Source organism: Epinephelus fuscoguttatus, linkage group LG8 (genome assembly GCF_011397635.1).
Source record: "Epinephelus fuscoguttatus linkage group LG8, E.fuscoguttatus.final_Chr_v1".
Taxonomy (NCBI): Eukaryota; Metazoa; Chordata; class Actinopteri; order Perciformes; family Serranidae; genus Epinephelus; species Epinephelus fuscoguttatus.
In genome coordinates this window covers 5,552,428-5,573,675 of record NC_064759.1, presented here as the reverse complement: position 1 = coordinate 5,573,675, position 21,248 = coordinate 5,552,428, and the positions used below count along the sequence as shown (strand labels likewise).

Here is a 21,248-nt window from a genome sequence, read left to right as displayed (position 1 = left end):
GAACCCTCAGCGGGCTCTGTCAGCTCCACTCACCGGGACTCGGCTCTCTCCGCTCGGCTGTGATCCGCTGCCTGTGACGGTGAGACCGGCCGACCGTCTGTCTGTCTGTCGGTCTGTGTGTCCGTGTGTCCTCCGTCTGCTCCAGACTGTGTGTGTGTCTGCACACTCATGAGAGTCAGCACAGAGGGAGGGGGGCGGGGGGGCTGTGTCATGCTCACCAGACAGCCAGACATAACAGGAAGTCAGGCGACTCCGACGCTTTATAAAAATAAGAGTAGCGTCAGAGGCAGAGGAACATCCGACTGTAGCCACATTCAGATTAATAACTGTAATCAGATCATGTTAATGTCCACTCACACACATTTTCTGTGGCGTTAAACATCGTGAAAAGCGTCAGAAAACTTGGGAGAAAAAACAATGGTGGAATGTAACGAAATACTTTTACTCAAATACTGAAATTACTTTCAGGTTGTACTTTAGTACGGTATTTCTATCTTCTGCTGCTTTATACTTCTAATCCACCACAACCCAGAGGGAAATAGTGTACTTTTAACTGCACCACCCCTTTTTAAAGCGTTAGCTACTTTACATACTCAGATTAATTATTAAGATAATCAACTAATAAATGATGATGTATTATCACAGATAAAACTACCCAGAAAGTACATAAATTAATTAAAATTAGCTCCATCGTTACCCTCTGCAACATTAAATTGATGAATACAATAATGCATCAATAATTATAATCCAATATTTTAGGGACTGTTCTTTACTTACCAGAGGAGAGGGGTGGCTGAGGCGTGACTTCGTTTTTGAATGTTTTTTTTTTTTTACCCTCGTCGAAGCTACTAATATTTTTCAACCTACGTAAATTAGTAATTAGATTTTTAAAACTTACACTTAGATGTTTGAAAGTTAAAAGCTGAAGACACAATCATGGAGCTGAAAAAAGTCTGTTTTTCACTTTAGTCGTGCAGGCTGGCGAGTTCGTATAAACGGTTTAGTTTTGGCCAAACTTAAAATGAGACAAAGAATAAAGTGATTTTGATGAAATGTCACTATTCAACACATTCTCACTCCGACCGCGTCACATATCAACATTTGATCATGGACTTTCCATGTCCAGATACGACATGCAAGGTACCCTGGGTGCATGGGTTGTTGATGTTCTGGGACACCGTGTCAAGTTCTGCCTGTTACATGCATTGTCTTCTTTCAAAATACACTTCTGTTTTCACAGGAAATTTACTGTTTACATACAGTCTCTATCAAAAGAAACGCACTATGTCAGTACAACAACGCAAATTGAAGTTCTTTTTCCTCCAACAACAAAAACACGTGGTCAGGTTTAGGAAAAAAAAAAAGGCAGGGTTTGGCTTTATAATCTTACAGGATGTGAACACTGCTCTCCTGGGTGAAAATCCTGGGTGTTTGTTGGACCCATTCACCACAACTTCCACCCACCCTACTCTTTCTTTCCCTGGCTTAACTTTTGTTCTTGTCTTAGCATTTTCCCCTGACGCCACCAAGCGCCATTAAACTAAAATAGCAACTGGCTGCATATCATGCTGACGTTAAAGAGTGGCTTTTTCCATCAGTGTCTGATGCCGTAAGTCACCGCCAATTGCCGGATTTCGACGACTTCAGAATGAGACCGGGTTGCACTATTTCAAGGTCAGATTTGGTTATGTTTTTTTTCTGACAGAAGCAGTTGCAAGTTTGAAAATCTGATATAGGCCAAATCTGCTAATTTCTGTTTTTACAGTCTTTGGCTATAATAAATGGTATGATTTTGGCAACTTTTAAAGAAAACATGCCTGTCAAACCATGTTTGTTTTTTTAAATCACAAAACATTTATAAGGCATGTTGTCTTAAGAAGTCTATGGTAAGATTAATACAAAATATAACCATTTAAATGTATATGCTCCTCCCCCAAACCAAAATAAAAACATGAGTCCTGCCTCAGTGCTTAAAATATAATTCAAAAATACCTCCCCCTTTTTGCACCCCTCACCCCCTCATAAGTAACGAACAGTCCCTAATATATATTACTCTGAAATGGGCAAATCTGCAAAAACAAGTCTGGTCCCTAAACTTTCACACCCAACCAATCAATAAACTTCAACATCTGGCAGAAGAATCACCCTCACTTAAAACTTTTTATACTCTATACATTAGTCACAAGCTAACCTCAACTTTTATTTTGAAGGTTGTGACAGGAAACACGTTTTCCGGTGATTTTTAACTTCTGTCATAAAGTTTGTTTGTGTGCGTGACTTCTGCTCTGCTCCGTGTGTGGTTGCCCCTGGTTACCAGGTGATTGGCAGGTCGATGGAAAGAAAGACTTTGGCGCCATCTTGTGGTGAAGAGAAAAAATATAAACTCAGAAAATATATAAACAAGATTATTTTGGCCCCAATGACGACATCATTACACATAATAATAATAATGATAACACGCAAGTACTTATACCATACAGTAGAAATACTCCATTACTAGTAGAAATCCTGCTTTACCTAAGTAAAAGTATGTTAGTACAATCAGGAAAATGTACTTAAATAAAACTACTTATTGCAGAAAACCTCAAAATAACCATAAAACATATTAGTGAATTATCAACCACTCCGTGGTGGCTCCAAAAAGAGGAGCAGCTTCAGTGGTGTGGAATAAGTATATATGCATATATAAATAAGAAAAGAGTAATGTAAAAGGAAGAGGGAGATAAATAACTATTATTAATATTTTATGGAGAAGGGGCGGGGTTAAATAAGTTTTTAACATTTTTGTATTATTATTTCTGTTTTACTTATTCATATATACATTATATATCATTTGCATGTTCGGAATAAAAATCACTACTACTAGAATAAACTGTGGCGTCCTGAATATTTTATGAACAGCCCCGGACTTCTCAGACTCTTTTAGCGACTTACCGCTCAGAGGGAACTCATTCAGCGGCTCCTCTGGCAGCAGCACAGCGTCTCTCCCTCTCCTCTCCCTGATTTTATCATAAACCTTTGGTAATGTAAACCTACGTGATGCTTGCAGCTCAACAAAAAACTCCTTATAAGTGAATGTGTGATAGTTGTGGTATCATAACAGCCTGTCACAGGTTACAGGAGAAATGGCAGAGCATAAAGGTCCAGGTGGAAAAAACACAACTCAGTCATTTAGGATTTTACTAAAAGAAGGAAATCAGCTGTTGATTTATATATATAGATCCCATGGGACATTTTTGTGTTTGTGAGCTGTTTAAATGTGTAATCAGTGGTAGATTTTATTTAGTTGAACCATTAATATTGTAACAGAAGCTGAATCTCACACTGAGTTACTGTTGTTAACAAACTAAAGAAATGAGAGATCATTTTAGCTTTTACAGAATATTTGAAGCAAACTGTAAAACTATGTCACTGATTTTGTTGCAATTCTTTTTTCTTAAATTAAGCACATTGTGCCTGATGTAGACCTCTGCCAAAGATAAACTGTTTGCACAAAACATATCCTATAAAAAACATTAAAATTGGCACTCCTGCACACATGACCTTTGTGGAAATGCAAGGCTTTTTGGATTTTGTTTTCAACTTTTAACTTCCAAATATGAAAGTGTAAGTTTTTAAATATAATAATGTCTGCCATGCCAAGTTACTGCCTGCCACTGTTGTGTACAGTTTTTCCACTTCCATACTGTTTTCTCGTTGCATTGGCTCGAGTACCTACATTTGGTGGGAATATTACCAAAAACATTTAATAAATTAAAAAATCCCTGGGGGCTCAAGGGAATAAAACTGTAGCTTCAGGAAATGGTCAACATTTAGTTAAAAACAAAAAGTCATACTCGACCCCCCTCCTCTGATAAGTTAAGTACAGTCCCTTAGTTAAGACAGAAAAGCTGCATGAAGTTACTCAGTAAGTTAAAAATAAACTTGACCGTTAGCTAATGTTAGCCGGTGTTAGCTGTCTCTGATTTATCATTTAATTTAGAAACATTTTATTTACTCTGAGTTTCAGTCTGAACTTTTGTTGACGCGGGAGAAACAGCGACAGGTGAGCAGCGATGCTAATATTTATTAGCTATTAGCTAACGTTAGCGACAACACCACATGTTGCCAGATTAGCTAGCTATAGCATAAGCACCGTCGGTATTAGCGCCCAAACTTTAAGTGAATGAACTTTACCCTGTGTGTGTAATTTTGTTGAGTTAATTCGGGAAGCGTGAGTTACACTTATAAAGCAACTAATTTTAGCTGGTCGCGAAAAGCAGAAGATAAAACGCTTTGCGAAATTAGCGGAAACGTTAATAACGGCATGAAACGTTTATGGCAACGGCAAGCTAGCCGATTAGCATTGCGCTCAGTCGAGGTCACCTGAGACTGCGGTGGAGAACAGGTGTGTCTCCGCCTTGTAGCAAAAGGTGAAAGGTAAACTCTTTCCATTATTGCTCACATTTGTAACATCGTCCTCCATTAACTTAGTTAATTTTAACTAAAATCGACGCTACCCTCACAGCGACAAAGAACTGAAGCTAGTGCTAGCTTAAACTCACAATGTGCCGCCTTTGTATGGAGAGAATGGCGGCGAATCCCTTTTAAAAATTAGCCAAATATTAATGTTTCGGAGTTAGTCGGCAAAGTGAGAACACTTTATTTACCACAGTTTAATACTCGTGAATTGTTGTCGTATTGTCTAAAATTCGGCTGTCATTTGAACCACAAAGTTGCACTTACTGTTGACTAAAGTACGACTTTTAACGTGATTGCTGCGGCACGCTACAACGGAAAGTTTACGCATGCTGTACATTTAAATAACTGCTGCTTGTGTTTCTGTGCCGAATTGAAAAGGGGGGTTTGCCATAAAGAGGATGCACGGATTTCGTCGTGTTTACCCTCTCGGTAATGAAAAGGGTGTTGGTCTTTGTTAATTAGCTCGCAGGTGAACGAGATTTCGCCCCAGATGCGTTTTTCAACCATCAGTTTTGTGATTGCAGCAGGATGAGTCAGGGGGACTGGATGCCGATGGATGCATCCAAACCACCGTCGTTTTTCCTGAGAAGCACCTCAGCAGTTTCCCTCAATGAGCGGTGAGACACTCATTTAATCACATTTGGGTGAATGTGTATTGATCCTTTATATTTGATAATTCCATTTTCCATCCTGTACTGCTTCTTCAAAAATGAGTATTTCTTTGGCATGAACCACCATGATCACATAATTTGATGTGGGTCACAAAAGCTCATAATATCATTCAATTCATACAAAGAAATAAAAATATTAGTATGTCCTTGAACTCCTCTCTCTGTCTGTTACCCTGTAGCTTCTCTCAGGTGCTGGAGAACCAGCTGTGCCATTCCAGGATGAGGACCTTTGACCCCGTCCTGCTGGAGCAGAGGCAGGTGTTTGATGCCCCACAGGTGGTCCTGCTGGTGAGCAGAGAGAGTTTGTCATCACTGCAGGTGAGTTACAGAGCTGTGTGGAGCAGTAAGAACAAAAGGTCACTTCTGTCTCGTGGTGAAGTCACAGTGGATTTTACCAGGTGTATGTTTAATCTGAAAACGGAGGATACAGTTTTACTATGGTTTGAAAAACATAAGGCCCCTTTAAATTAAATTAAATCAAAAGGCATTTACACAAAACAGCAGGGTGTTCAATAATAATAATAATAATAATAATAATACATTTTATTTGTTAGGGTGCCTTTCAAGCCACTCAAGGTCGCCTTACAGCAAAGATAAAACGCAGCATACAAAACATCATAACACATCATACAATACATTAAAATAGAGGGGAAGACAGTAAGACAGTGTAATGCATATGATCAGGTGGAATGGGCAAGTCTGAACAGATGTGTTTTGAGTTTGGATTTGAACAGATTGACAGATGTGTTGCGGAGGTCAAGGGGGAGTGAATTCCAGAGCTGTGGAATGGTAGCTAGGCGGGCGGGGGGAACGGAGAGGTGGATGGAGGAAGAGGATCTGAGTGTGCGAACGGGTGTGGCAATGTGGAGGAGATCAGACAGGTATGGAAGGGCTAGGTTGTGAATGGCCTTAAAGGTGAGCAGTAAAATCTTGTATTGGATACGGTGTGTGATAGGGAGCCAGTGGAGCTGCTGGAGGACCGGTGTGATGTGGTGAGTGGATGGGGTCCTTGTGATAATGCGAGCTGCTGAATTCTGTACCAGTTGTAGTTTATGGAGAGTTTTTTTGTGGAAGGCCGAACAGGAGGGAGTTGCAGTAGTCAAGCCAGGAGGTGACGAGACTGTGGACCAGGATGGCAGCTGTGTGAGGTGTGAGAGAGGGGCGGAGGTGGTTGATGTTGCAGAGATGGAAGTAAGCTGACAGGGTTATGTGGTTGATATGAGAAGTGTAAGAAAGTGTGCAGTCGAGGATGACACCCAGACTCTTGACCTGTGGGGAAGGAGAAATGTTAGAGCTGTCAATAGATAATGTGAAACTGGGGGATTTGGATAGAGTGGTTTTAGTGCCAATGAGTAGAATTTCTGTTTTGTCGCTGTTTAATTTGAGGAAGTTGGATGAAAACCAGGATTTTATTTCAAGGAGGCAGTCAGTGAGGGAGGAAGGTGGGAGGGTGGAGTCGCGTTTGGTGGAAATATGGAACTGGGTGTAATCCGCGTAGCAGTGGAAGTGGATGTTATGTTCCCGGAAGATGTAGCCAAGGGGGAGTAAGTAAATGATGAATAGGAGGGACCCCAGGACAGAGCCCGGGGGCACGCCTGTGGTGACTGGGAGTGGATGTGATGTGAATGATTTGAGTTGGATGAACTGAGTGCGGCCAGAGAGGTAGGATTTGAACCAGTTGAGGGGGGTATGTGTGATGTCAATAGAGAGGAGTCTGTCCAGGAGGGTGGTGTGTGAGATGGTGCCGAAGGCCGCACTCAGGTCAAGCAGGATGAGGATGGATTAGGAGACCGGAATCAGCTGCCAGGAGGAGATCGTTGGTGATTTTGAGTAGTGCCGTTTCAGTACTGTGGAGAGGGCGGAAACCGGACTGGAATTGATCAAAAGGAGTATTGCGGGAAAGGTGGGAGTGGAGCTGAGAGGCAACAGTTTTTTCTAGTATCTTTGAGAGAAATGGAAGATTGGAGATGGGACGGAGGTTATTGTGGTTATTGGGATCTGCACCACCGTTTACATTTAAATAAATGTCTTGCTACATTTTGTCAGTGCTGAACTTGTCCCAGATGCTTTGACAGGAAACAGTGTGACAGGTTGTATTATATTTAATATAATCCTCCCACCTGAAGGAGTGATGATAAAAGCCCAACCTTACCTGTTTATCTCTCCTAAACTTACCTGGTTGACCCTCTGATCTCCAACCTGTTGCAGACCTGTGACATGTCTGTGAGGGTGAAGCAGCATCTGAGGAGGAGGAGGAGCGTCTGGACTCGACTTGGCTGGCAGCAAGTGACTCGACGTCTCTCGACTACCAGGCCAAGAGGCTTCTGGAGCTTTAGGAAGAAATACAGGTGGAGAACCAGATTCAGATCCATCTACAGGGGTGAGTACCTGGTGGAGGTGTATCTCTCCTGGTTCAGCCACTGCTGAGATGATGACTCATATAGAGGAATCAATCACTTAACCAACTGGGAAAAAATACTGACCAGCTTTTATATCTGAACAATAAGAACTCTTCCAGCATTATACCTGTTCATGTAGTAACTTCTGCACCTGTAGTTAAACCCTCACCTGTCTCTTTACACCTGTACTTTTAGTTACACCCTCAACTGTAGTTACACTAGCTGGTGTAGTTACACCTGCACCTGTAGGTATGCCTTCACCTGTAGTTACATCCTCACCTGTCTTTACACCTGTACTTGCAGTTACAGGGGCACTTCTAGTTACACCTAAAATTGTAGTTACACCCTCACCTGTAGTCACACCTTCACCTGTAGTCACACCTGCACCTCCAGTTTCACCCTCACCTGTCTTTACACCTGTACTTGTAGTTACACCGGCACCTGTAGATACACCTGTACTTGCAGTTACACCCTCACCTGTCTTTACACCTGTACTCGTAGTTACACCTGTAGGGGTAGTTACACCCTCACCTGTAGTCACACCTTCACCTGTAGTCACACCTGCACCTCCAGTTACACTCTCACCTGTCTTTACACCTGTACTTGTAGTTACACCGGCACCTGTAGTTACACCTGTACTTGCAGTTACACCCTCATCTGTCTTTACACCTGTACTCGTAGTTACACCTGTAGAGGTAGTTACACCCTCACCTGTGGTCACACCTGCACCTCCAGTTACACCCTCGCCTGTAGTCACACCTGCACCTCCTAGTTACACCCTCACCTGTGGTTACACCTGCACCTCCTAGTTACACCCTCACCTGTGGTCACACCTGCACCTCCAGTTACACCCTCACCTGTGGTTACACCTGCACTTCCAGTTACACCCTCACCTGTGGTTACACCTGCACCTCCTAGTTACACCCTCACCTGTGGTCACACCTGCACCTCCTAGTTACACCCTCACCTGTGGTTACACCTGCACCTCCTAGTTACACCCTCACCTGTGGTTACACCTGCACCTTCAGTTACACTCTCACCTGTGGTCACACCTGCACCTCCAGTTACACCCTCACCTGTGGTCACACCTGCACTTCCAGTTACACCCTCACCTGTAGTTATACCTGTACCTCCTAGTTACACCCTCACCTGTGGTTACACCTGCACTTCCAGTTACACCCTCACCTGTAGTTATACCTGTACCTGTAGTCACACCTGTCTGTGCCTCGTGCAGGACGACGTAACCTCCACAGTCGACTCGGGCAGCGTCGCCTCCTGAGGATGAGAAACATTCAGAAATTAACTGCAGGTGAGTTATCACCACAAACTCACACTGATCAGGAACACACTCACCTGTCAGGTCATGACGCTGTTCCAGATTCAGGTAAATGATTACAGCTGTTTGAATACAGAGCCTTTTACCTCATTAATGATCTGACTGAACCAGATCTGAATGAAGGGCTTCACCTTCACAGTAAAAATAAAAAATAATGTACCACCCATTCTGGGCTCAGGTGAGAGGGTTAAATGGACCTGATGACACAGCACTTGAACAGGTGATGTGTTCACTGACCTAACTGTGTCTGTAGTCAGACTGCACACCTGTCTGTTAAACTCGTTGGCTCAGAGACCAGTAACGAAGGGTGTCTTTCTCCGATTTACAGTAATAAACAGTCTAATATTTGAGCCCACTGATCGTTGTTGTCTTGCAGGACGAACACACCTGCAGAAGGGCGGGGCCAACACCTGCAGGTGGTGGGGCCGGAGCAAAGCCAAGATACCAACCAAGAAGCAGCTGGACGCACAGCTGGACAAGTACATGTCCATGTCCAAGAGCCGATTGGACAAGCAGCTGGATGACTACATGTCCATGTCCAAGAGCCGCCTGGACGCAGACCTGGACGAGTACATGTCAATGGCGGGACAGACGGAGACAATCTGGGACTGAGTCTGAGGGCGGGGACTGAAACAAGTTTGATTTGTCGTGATCAGGGGTTCAGTTCAGGTTTTTTTTTTTTTTTTTTTTTTTAACTCATTTTCTACCGACAGTTTGATTAAATGACTGACGCTTCATTATTTCATTTAAACAGACAGATGATTGTTAATGATGCTCATCTTTAATTTGACAGGAGGATTATTGATTGATGTGATTGATCAGTAGAGGGGAGGAGCTCAGACTTTAGTTTGGTCTCTCAGGTGAGTTCCAGGTGTAGAAGCAGGAAGTGGCTGTGTTGCCTTAAGTGAATGCGTTAGTTTTACATGTTTGTTCACCTCTTTGTTTTTTGTTGTTGTCACGTGAACGGGGCATGTGCACTTCACTGACCCCTCTGTGTGTGGGAACTTCTTGTTCTGATTGTGTTACTGAGGCTCCACTTTTGTTCCCAGAGTTTAAAATATATATATTTTAATAAAAGACGTTACCTGCTGAATCACTGTAGTTTACATCATTCTAATAGTATACTCATCTCTCTCTATAATTTGTGTCACTTTTTCCTCCAATACAGTACTGATTCTAATCAATACTGAATCTGATCAATACTGATTATGATCATGGATATGGAAGGTAACATGAGGCTGTAACTGCATGTATTTTTAGGGGCATTTGAACTCTTTAAACAGTGAAGAAAGCCACCTTAGTGTCCCTCCAGATTTTAAATACAAAATATATGATGTTTAAAATTATGCTGCATTTCGATAGATTACACAGTTAATGATTGATTGATTTTAATTTGTCATGCACACTTACATGTACCCAGCCCTCATGGGTTAACAAGACACCACTACAATGACGTTGCAGTAACAATCCACAGTACATGTTATGTTACTGCTCTTTCCAGAAACTGAATACTCTGAAAATTCGACCACAAAAAAAAAAAAAAAAAGGTTCTCTTTCTGACAGAAAACTCAGATTTTTCATGATCATGTGAGAAAAGTCTCCATTTTCAGAGGAACTGCATAGTGCAAGTTTACATGACAACGCAGACAGTGCTGTTTCCAAAAAAATGCCTTCTGGAACCCGTTTTCAAAATGTTTTCAGGTACCCAAAACGCCACTGTCGTGTAAATGATCAGCCGAAATGCAACTGAAGTTTGCAGTTTCCAGTTGGAATCGTTGTCGTATGAACATGAACTAAGGTTGACGGTAACGTTTCTGAGTGCAGCTGTGCTCACCGGGATCTTTGTCTTGTTCAGATTATACTTCACGTAAGGTTCCAAACTGTAGCTGATCTTTTTGAGACAATGAGTTTGTAGTTTTGGTTTATTCCTCATGTCAACATGTCAAACATGCAAAACTCCTGAAGTAACCTGTTGTGGAAAAGAAAAGACAAGTTATTCAAATACAATAATGATTTCAACTCATGAGCCCAGAGACGACAGTGGGAGATGTCCCAGTTAAATATCTTTTAGTGAGTCTGATCCGACATCTTCTTGAGTCCATTCCAAAGCCGAACCATTTCACATTTATGTCTGATGTTTGGAGATTCCCATCCCATATCTCCACGATGCAACTTGATTTTAATTCATGTGAAGAATCAGATGAAACCAGAGTTTTAATTTTAAATGTTTTTATTAAAAAACACAACATGAACCTGCAGACAGAACTCAGGGTTTACAATAAAATACGCAGCATTGAAAAGGCTCAAATTTTACCATTGTGTGGTCTGATGATGTCACATTGATGTCATCAGGGTCTACAGATGTGTAATGCTGCAATCCGTTGCAAGTCGGAAGTCCATAATTCCAAGTTGGAGTTTCCACTATCCGATACGTATGTATGTCAAGTCTCTGAGCTTCACGAGCATCGACAGAAGACCGACATCAATCACTGCAACGCCAAGAGCAAAAACGAAACGGCATACGTGATAAATCAGCTGTCTTGTTCGTCTCTTCTCACTGAAGGAGCAGTGTGTACGATTTAGGGGGATTTAGTGGCATCTAGTGGTGAGGACTGCAGATTGTACCAGCTGAAACTTCGGGTTAGAATTCTATTCAGTGTTCATTGTTCAGGAGGTTTTTACCAGGAGCCAAATTATCCACAGAGGTCTCTTCCTCTGCCAATAAATCCCCTTAAATCCAACACACTGGACCTTTAAAGTAGCGTCTAACAGCTCAATGTTGTGTAAACAGGTGCTGTGACATTAGGTGTGTTTATGTCGACAAACTCGAGCTCAAATTTCTGACTTCACTGACCGTTCCTGTTTTTTTCTGAGTTGCGAGTACAACAGATTGCAGCATTACAGTCTGTGTTAGGCTCCAATGAAAGACACTCCAGGTGCATCATGGGAAATGTAGTATCCAGTGTTTCTGGATTGAAAACAAAAAACTACATGATGAAGGGACTCTGGAGGAGTTAAGACACAGGGAGGATGATGAGGATGATGGTGACGCTCTGATGTGATGAAGGTCACAAACACCTGAGGAAGAAGAGGTGACACCTGGAGCCTGGAGGACAGTCGCACAGCTGACCGAAGCGAGGACCTTTCTTCACCGAGCAGGACGCCCTGGCCTCACACTGAGACAGACAGACAGACAGACAGACAGACAGGTCAGAGTTCTGTCTACAGTACCACAGTCTGCAGGATACTACAGTAACACTGTGATGTTTGTCTCACGGTGGGCAGGCGGCTCTGTCTTCTGTTCAAATTCGACGACTTCCTGTTCTGAAGTTTCTCCAGAACGTTCTGAAGGACGAGCAGCTGACAGACAGACAGTATCATTAATATTTATCATAACACACCATACATTAAATTACATCACAGATCAAGGTCTGTTAAGCAAATGACAACATGCATAATTCATCAGACACTAATTAGGGGAGACCGGGGTTGGCTGGCACATTTTTTAATCTGCTGTATTCCACTGGCAGAATTTTAGAATATCATAACCAGCAGCAAATGAAAGGTCAAGGTCTCTGCTATTAATAAATATGTGTTACTGTACACAAATGTTTTCTAAAAATGAGTTGATTTGGGATTGAAGTCATGAGGTGCATTTGCAGCAACCAGCCTCATCACAGGGACGGCTGGCACAGTGTTAAAATGCTCAGCCCATCTTCACTGCCGCTTTGTCAGCAATCTGCCTCAGCTACTGATGCACTGAGGCACCTTTCTCAGCGGTATGACCTAAATCTCTAATGAAATTATTATGTCATCAATCATGTCATCACAGATGTATATCATAATGTAGCTGATTCTTTTGTCTATTAACTAAGGGGTCGTACAAATGCAGCATTTTTTGCATTTTGGTTTTCAATGTAGACGCGCGGCAGGCAACTCAAATGCCAGAGTGACACTGTCGTGGTGCGCACGCATTCCTGAGCGCCTACTTTTCATAGCACGATGGCTGCACTCCAAGATACACAGAATTCAACTTCATGTGACGAGGATCAACCAATCACAGCCGACAGATATCTTTCCCTTCATTCGGAAATATCAGTCTGTGATAAACACGGAAAAGTTGATCATGTCAGTGCAGGGCTACCCAGAGCTTTAGACGATAGGCCTACGCACTTATAAACAGCTCCTGGAAGAAGATCAGCTCTGCACTCAGGATATCAGGGAAATAGGCTATACGATGCTTGTTAAGGTTGCTTAGCAACCTCGGACGCAACCTGCTGACGCACGCTTGAAAGCTGGCACAAAGAAAGCACAAACGTAGTGCCCAGCACCTGATGTCATATTTTCCAGGTGGTTAAAGACGCAGCATGACATTTGAATATTGGACATTTTGATGTTACATTTTTGTCTCTGTGTCCGTCAAAGGACCAGAAAACAGCTGTGTGCCAACCAACCCCGGTCTCCCCTGCATTTACTCAAGTAGTGTAATTAAATACAAATTTGAAAACTTGTACTTTACTTGAAAATTTACATTCTATGCTACTTTCTACTCCACTACACCTCAGAGGGAAATACTGTACTTTTTACTGCACTATATTTATCAGATTACTTTATAAATTCAGATTATTAATACAAAATAGGCCTATAATTAGGCTAACTAATTAATGAAGTATTACTATAGATTAATCTACCCAGCAGTATATAAGGTAATTAAAACAAGCTCCACCCCTATCAGCTGTAACATTAAAGTGATGAACACATTCATGCATCAATAATTCTGCCTTTTATTACAACCAGTAAACATAAATCATGACATTGTCTTCTATATTCTATAACTACAGATATGACTCACCAGCTCTCTGCTGTCCTCTGACTTTCTCTCTGTTTCATCTGTCCACCGACTTCCTGTCTCACCCGAGGACGCGAGGAGGAGGAGGAGGAGAGACAGCAGGACGATGAAGATGGAGGCTGGTGTGTTCATGTTGCTGCGGAGGGTCAGAGGAAGACCTCAGCTGGAGGAAACAAAGTAGTAGTGATGTGCTGTTGGATGAGATGAGCAGGTCTGAGTCTGTGCTGCTGACGCTCAGATTAACCTGCTGCTCATTATGCAACTGAACACACCACGATGAGTGAAAACATGTCAGCCTAATGAGATTGGACTCATTCAGTGTGTCTGCTTCACAAGAATCAACAAGCTGTAACTCTTCACTGCCTGATGGTGTCACGCTCATTGTTCTCTCCTCTGCACAGTGTCTTTATTTCTGCTGTTTGTGTTCAGTGATAACTTTTTGTTATTGTAGATTGTTTTGAATTATTGATTTTTTGTCTGGATGTGTATTTTGTTTTTTGTGAAATCACAGCAACCAATTTAAATGACCAGTTTTATGATAATCTGTATTTACAGTATTTGCACCTGAACAGTACGGTGTCCTGTGTGGGTCAGTTCCAGCAGCAGTTACATAAACAGTTAATCTGTTCTCAAACTTAATCTTTTCTTTATTTAGGATGAACTAATGAATGGAAACACATCAACAACATGAGGGAGTGACGTCATCAAGCTGGAAACACATGAGTCCCCAGATAAACAGTCAATAAATCAGCTGTGATTAAAGGGACAGTTTGATAGTTTCCTCTTACCTGTGGTGTTTATTAGTCTAGATGTTTTTGGTGCGAGTTGCCGAGTGTTGGAGATATCGGCTGTAGGGATGTCTGTCATCTCTCCAACATGCTGGAACAAGATGGCCCCTCGGCTTGTGGTGGCTTTATAGTGCCAACAAAAAAAAAATACATTTGAAAAACTCTACAGCAATGTCTCTCATCTGGAAACATGAACAATTACAAAGCAGCAGCCAACCATGTCAGAAGATCCCAAAAAATGACTTACGCCTGGTTCACACTACTTGATATCAGCCCGAATACAGCCCAACGCAGCAACGTACCGTGTCGGCTCGGATCTTGAACGACAACGAGTGTCATACACAATAATCCATCGTTTCATCTTGTGTAGTAGACAACAACGTCTGGGATGCCTCACGATGTCCCAACACAAAGTCTAGCATGTCTGATTTTCTTTTTGTCGCTCACAACGTCTCCCGTCACAGCCTTTGACCAATAGAAACACAGAGCGATCTGCAGCCGTGGAAACTGTATGACAGCAACAGCCCTGGGTTTTATTTATAACCTGTAGGGATGTTACCACAGGGAGTAAAAAAAAGAAAAAATGATGGTGTGAAACAGCAGAGACCTGGTGAGTAACATTACTGCCATTAGCATCAAGCTAGCAAACAATTAAAATGAAAAAATAGTGGCTTTTACTCACCACAACTGCAGAGGCTATCAGCTTCATTTGAAACAGACTACATTAGAAACAGGCCGTTATTTATTAATCCCTCTGTATTTATATATTTTTACTTTTTATCTGCTCCCGTTTCCTTGATAAAGTTAATACATTGCGCCGTCATTTCAAACTGCACACTTCCTATATCTATTTCAAATTAAAAGCCCCTTATAACTTCAGTTAGGGAATCCCTTCATTTTTAAATCAGGCTTTTATTGTGAAACATTTGCAGGAACTTGTTGTGGAGGATTCAGTGACTTGCATGTTTGCATGCAGTACTTCAAATGTAGCTCTGTCCATCTTGTGGCGCTTTCTACATTACTACAGCAACATTTTGGCTGGCACTTGAACAGACGCACTGACTGAAACAATAGTAATAATAATAAAAATAGGACAAGAATAACCAGATGACATCACACAGGTTGTTAAAGATGACCAGGGATGATTGGTGTTGGACCATCATGTAGTCTGTCATGTCTGTCGGCCATGTCACGGCACGATTTTATGATCAATCACCTTATCTGACATAGTGACTGTCAGAACAGACAGAAATGTCATGTAATGTGAACCAGGCATTAATCACAGCGCACAGGTTAAAGGAGCTGATGGGATCATAGTTCACTGAAGAAAGGAAAAAAAAAAACATCGTCTGTATTAATATATACTCATAAAAAATATTTCCTACTGAAACCCGAAATTTTGTTTGGTCCTAATGTCCTCAAACGAGTACTTCTACTAATCAACAGCGTCTTATCGTGTTACTGTTGCTAAAATTGGTCAAATTTGTTGCCATATCAAACTACATTATTAACATTATTAATCATAAATAAACAAGTTTCGATCATAAAATGTGACCAGGTTTTGGAGCTTGTCCACTTCTGTGTCGGGATCAGCTGCAGACTGACTTGGCAGAGATGGCTGCCATCTTGTTTTTACATGGATTAGTGTACTGTGCTCTTACTGCCACTAGAGGTCTGAGTTAAGTAGAATAAAGTTTAAGGTGCAGGAAACCCAAAATGTGATGTCCTCATATGAGGACACAGGGTCTCAGCAGGATATGTATGTCTTTCACTGGTGTATTAATATATAACATACATATTATATTGACGTGTACTATCTGTTCAATAAACCAATAAATAAGTTAATCAATATAAAGAGTTAAGTTTAAAGTTGATGAATCTGTTTGTCCCAACAGGTGATTATTGATCAGTCCAGCAGGTGGCAGCACAGAGCAGCAACAACAGTCTCTGATCAGTTTGTGGGGATCGATCAATAACGAGTCATCAGCAGCCCGTCTGTCACAAATCATTTATTACACAATAAAAACATCGACACAACAAACTGCAGGTGGTTGATGTGTCGTCATGGTAACACCATCAGACATCAGTCGGCTGGTTTCAGTCGACCCGTCAGACGCTCTGAAGCTCAAAGAGCAGGAAGTGATGTCAGCAGGAGGAGGAGCACAGGTGGAGGAGATACAGGAGGAGGAGGAGAAGCAAGGGGAGGAGACATGGGAGGGAGGGGACACAGAAGGAGGAGGAGAAAGAGACACAGGAGATGATCAGTGATCATATTTCATATTTAAATTTTAAATGAAAAAATATAACTTCATTTTTCAGACACGATAAAAACAGAAACTTTTGTTTTTCTTTTCTGATTATTTCAGATTATTTTTGTCTTTTATTTTGGTAGGACAGGAAGTGATGATACTGAAATTATTCACATCAGCTGTTTGTGTTAAAAACAGTAAAATATGAGTGAAGTCTGGTTCATAGATGCCGACTAGGAGCAGCTCTCAGACCTGAAACATTACGTGTCTGAGGTGAAAAATTAAATTAATTAAATTAAATTTAATTTAATTAAATCAAATCAAAATCAAATTAATAGTGTATGTTTTAACAATCTTCTTAGTCTAGTTTGAACATTTTGATTTATGAATCAAAATCACAGTAATTATGTGGATAAAAGTAAAATGTTTGCACGCTGAACAGCAGTTTAAGTTTTTGTGAATAAAGTTTGATAAAAGAGACAATTTGTACATCAGCTATTCTCCATGTCACCATGAGTTTAGGGGGAGAGACCTCACATTGATGGTGAAAGAGTGATGTACTGTGTCACTCTGAGCAACATGCAGGGAAACTGATTATAATATACTTCTCTCTTTGTCCCTGACGGTCTGAATAAGTCGCTAAGTTGGCAAAACTGATTCTGTGAGTGAAAAAGTTGTCTCGTTAACTGTGTCAGTGAGGAAAACAGATAAAACTGGGTCATAACGCCGAAGATGGACGGATAATAATGTGTTATGAGCTGCTCTCAGACAGGAAGCAGAGTATGATGGGAAACGCTGAGCTGCTTCACCTTTCACCTGGAGGTCAAAGGTCAAACTCTGCACAAGAGAAAAAACACTTTTTACACTTTTACTGTTTCTTCTTTATCACAGTGACTCATTTCTACTGGAACTGAACATAAATCAAAGACAAAGCTCAGAGCGCTCTGTAAACATTAAATCTCATATTTCATCATCTATCAGGGAAAATTAATTTATTTTAAGAGTTAAAAATACATTTTAATAATGATAATAATAATAATAACTTTATTAAGGACAAAGAGAAAGGTCTGTAGCCACCACATAAAAAACATTTGGATTTATAAATCAACAAAGAACAGAAAATTAATTATTTAGAAAACTGTAAACTGAGATATGATGTTAATAAAACAATAAATCCTCACAGTTGTTACGTTGATAAAAGTAAATCGTTTGCACACTGAACAGTTTTTAATGTTTTTGTCAATAAAGTTTAATAAGAGAATATTAAAAGAATACAGTTTGTTTTATACATTATCATTATGCTTTATTTGATTGTAACTAACTAAAAATAAAACGTATATGTCACATTAGAATTTCCTCCTGACAACATGCAGAGAAAGTAGATTCATTTATAATTGTATGTTTTTATCTAGTAGTAATAATAATAATAATAATAATAATAATAATAGTAATGATGAATTTAGTAAGGACACAAAGAAGGTCCACAGCGTACCACATAAAAACAATCGTCTGTGTACAAAAATATGATATAATAAATACAATAGAGATAAAAAAGACAAGAAATACACAACATTATGCGCGTTCATATAAAAAGACAAGATTCAATAAACTGCACCCACAAACAAGCTGGAGAGCCAGTGGCCCCACAGTCTAGATGAGAACCTGACTGAGCTCAGCTCAGGGTCGACCAAGGCCTGGATGAAACCATTTTCTGAGACAGAGAGCTGCACAGGTATCGACATGTAAGATTTCGTATTAAAGGGCCAGTGTGTAATATTTGGCATGGTTTATTGTCAAATCTGAATCTGAATATTCTACCCATTAATATGTTTATTTTACCCATTTTACACAGTGGCCCTTTAAAGCAGGACAGGAAGGATCACCAACATTTACAAACATTTGACTGGTGATACACCAAAGTTTAAGAAGCAGGCTCAGTCCATTATTATCGGCCACTTTAAGTCTCTGCATGTTGCTCTACTGTACCTGTAGGAGCGCCACAGGTGGGCAGTATACAGCGGGGTGCAACATGCTCTACAAACAGCTCTCTTCACATGAACTGAAAACATGCTGAATTTGCAAGCAACACATTAGCTTGCACGTGCAAGTTGTGACACTGCCTGTGGGTATCTTTATCATCAGAGAAATAATTGACAATATCATGACCGAGGTGTTTAATGTCATTACACACTTTAAGAGCAACACCAGATGAGAAGAATTCATGAACCTTTCTGTCCTCTTCACTTCTAACAATCATAATGTTTCTCTTATTGGCGTTATATTTGATGTCAAAATCAGCACTATAGTTAGTAAACCCAGTAAACACAAGGTTAGCACGATGCTAACTGTAAAGCTTTCACATAAATGTAGAAGTCTTAAAGTCCAGTATCTCGCTCAGAGATGTCGAGAAGTGGAAGTTTACAATGAAAACAGTCAAGTTAAGTTCAAGTATCATAAAACTCTATTGAAGTCCTTCAGTAAATTTCCACCACTGGTGTTATGAGTGAGATCATTGTGCAGCCCGTTCATGCTTCACATATCGTTCATTCATCCATGTTTGTGTGATTTTATGAGGTTTCCTGTGTTTGTATAACGTTTGAAGAAATGTGCATGTTTCAGTTTTTAAAGGGCATTTTTGGCTTTATTCAGAAAACTAGAGTTACAGCCTTGTGGTTGTATACCTCTGTGTATCAGTAAAGTTTGTCTTACAGTTTACATCCATGTCAGTGAAAACATAGACGCTTCACACACAGAAGATCTACACAATCAGCACAGTTTCAAGATCAGTGTCACCAATTCAGTATCAGACCAAATGTCTCCCCTTCTGTTGCTGAGTTACGACACCAAGTAATGGCTGGTTAAGTGTTTCATTTAAACATGACGATGTCACAGTGACGTTGACCTTTGACCTTTTGGATATAACATGTCATCACTTAAATATTTTATCCTTTTAGACATTTCTGTGAAGTTTTGTCATAATTAGCGTATGAATTCTTGACTTTTGGCCAAAAACATGTTTTGTGTGGTCACACTGACCTTTTATTTATTTTTTTTATTTATTGGTTTATTTGAAAGGGACAGTGCACATTGATGAACATGTTAAAACATGTAAAGATGCCGGATTGTAGCTTGACGTTAATTTCCATCCGTAGTCCCATTAACATAAAAACAAATTAAGACAGTACAACATTTCACAGTAAGAAAAAAACTTGACTCTTGACCATCAACCACCAAATTTTAGTCGGTTCATTTTTTAGTCCAAGTGGACGATTGCGCCAAATTTGACAAAATTCCCTCAAAGCATTCTTGAGATATCACGTTACGGAGACCGAGACAAACTAGGTCGCAGTGACCTTGACCTTTGACCTATGACCACCAAATTTTTATCACTTTATCCTTGAATCCAAGTGGACAGTTGTGCTGAATTTGAGGAAAATCCCTCAGGGCATTCTTGAGATAACACATTCACAAGAATCGGACGGACGGACGGATGGACAACCCAAAATCACAATGCCTGTGGCTACAGCTAGCGCCAGCTCGGAGCCATAATGAGAAGAAGGAGAGGATGTGACAGAGCTCTGTGGCCAGATGCAAATGTAGCACGGTTAAATCTGTGGTATCAACAGTAAAACATGAATAAAGTTTCCATGGCCCCAGGTTAACCTGTTAAACCAAAAGTGAGGTTTGAGTGAACAGAGTTATCTTCTCCCCTCAGTGAAGAAACCACTGAGCCACTGAAACAGTAAATGCTACAGCAGCAGCAGCAGCAGCAGCAGTAACTTTCCCAAATGTTACAAAGATCTTTAAGGTCCAGTGTGTCGGATTTAGTGGATATTAGTGGATATGGAATATAATGTAAAAAGTATGTTTCCTTTAGTATATACTCACCTGAAAATAAGAATTGTTGTGTTTTTATTACCATTTATATCTTCAATTTTGCTTCTCAGTGTGCTGTGCAGTGTACTTCAGGGGATGTTTTTGTCCCCAGATTTTGCTGCAGAGGGAGCACTCTTGACTTTCATTCTACATTTTGGCACAGCCAGCTGTGGACGTGATGCAGTGGCATCAGGAGGAGAAGAAACTTTCCACTGTTAGGCTGTGAGATAACATTATCTTCTCTCTTCTGCTTGAAAGTGGTGAATTTACAGCTCACAGATACTTAACATACCACGGTCTCTGGCTTTTGTTTGATAATCTAGTGTCAGCAAACAATGGAACAACATTTCCAATCTGCCATTAGCGCTGTTAACGTGTTTACTATATTACATGAATGCCGCTGTAACGCTGAATATCCTGCTGAGCCCAGTTCAAACTTTCAACCTTAATATGAAAAAAAAAATAAATCATCAAATATTCATATTTAAAGGCTGAATCTGATCCTACTGACATGATTCGGAGTCAGGTACAGCCTGGAGTAGACATTAGCATGGCCTGGGCTAGCAACCGGTCTTTGATGAGCCAAACAGTATAAAATGAAACACTAATTTGTGATGTG

The 21,248-nt window shown here is 40.7% G+C and overlaps 3 protein-coding genes across 12 annotated transcripts in view; 1 reads left to right on the top strand and 2 right to left on the bottom strand.

Annotated features, from left to right (window-relative positions):
- The window catches only part of LOC125893932 (acidic leucine-rich nuclear phosphoprotein 32 family member E-like), a 32,494-nt gene extending 32,309 nt beyond the window's left edge, over window positions 1–185 (bottom strand). Inside the window, exon 1 of the mRNA XM_049584922.1 lies at window positions 34–185. The gene's annotated coding sequence lies outside the window, so the exon portion shown is untranslated. The remainder of the gene's footprint in view (window positions 1–33) is intronic.
- A 3,398-nt stretch (window positions 186–3,583) lies between these two features.
- On the top strand, window positions 3,584–9,952 carry LOC125893933 (uncharacterized). 9 transcript variants are annotated; one of them, XM_049584926.1, is made up of 7 exons: window positions 3,849–3,907; window positions 4,004–4,045; window positions 4,986–5,078; window positions 5,312–5,450; window positions 7,341–7,512; window positions 8,766–8,840; window positions 9,244–9,952. In XM_049584926.1, the coding sequence occupies exons 3-7, from the start codon at window positions 4,990–4,992 to the stop codon at window positions 9,477–9,479; spliced, it is 711 nt and encodes a 236-aa protein (XP_049440883.1). In that variant the 5' UTR covers window positions 3,849–3,907; window positions 4,004–4,045; window positions 4,986–4,989; the 3' UTR covers window positions 9,480–9,952. The 9 variants fall into 9 exon arrangements, with proteins under 9 accessions (XP_049440880.1, XP_049440884.1, XP_049440883.1 ...); XM_049584923.1 differs by lacking the exons at window positions 3,849–3,907; window positions 4,004–4,045 and adding an exon at window positions 3,584–3,606; XM_049584927.1 differs by lacking the exon at window positions 4,004–4,045 and having other exon boundaries at window positions 3,795–3,907.
- Window positions 9,953–11,191: 1,239 nt separating this feature from the next.
- LOC125893935 (cocaine- and amphetamine-regulated transcript protein-like) lies at window positions 11,192–15,373 on the bottom strand. 2 transcript variants are annotated; one of them, XM_049584932.1, is made up of 4 exons: window positions 14,505–15,373; window positions 13,720–13,879; window positions 12,144–12,227; window positions 11,192–12,043 (listed from the first exon to the last, which is right to left on the bottom strand). In XM_049584932.1, exons 2-4 carry the CDS (start codon window positions 13,846–13,848, stop codon window positions 11,936–11,938), a joined length of 321 nt encoding a protein of 106 aa, XP_049440889.1. In that variant the 5' UTR covers window positions 13,849–13,879; window positions 14,505–15,373; the 3' UTR covers window positions 11,192–11,935. The 2 variants fall into 2 exon arrangements, with proteins under 2 accessions (XP_049440889.1, XP_049440890.1); XM_049584933.1 differs by having other exon boundaries at window positions 13,720–13,852.
- Between the last annotated feature and the right edge of the window lie 5,875 nt (window positions 15,374–21,248).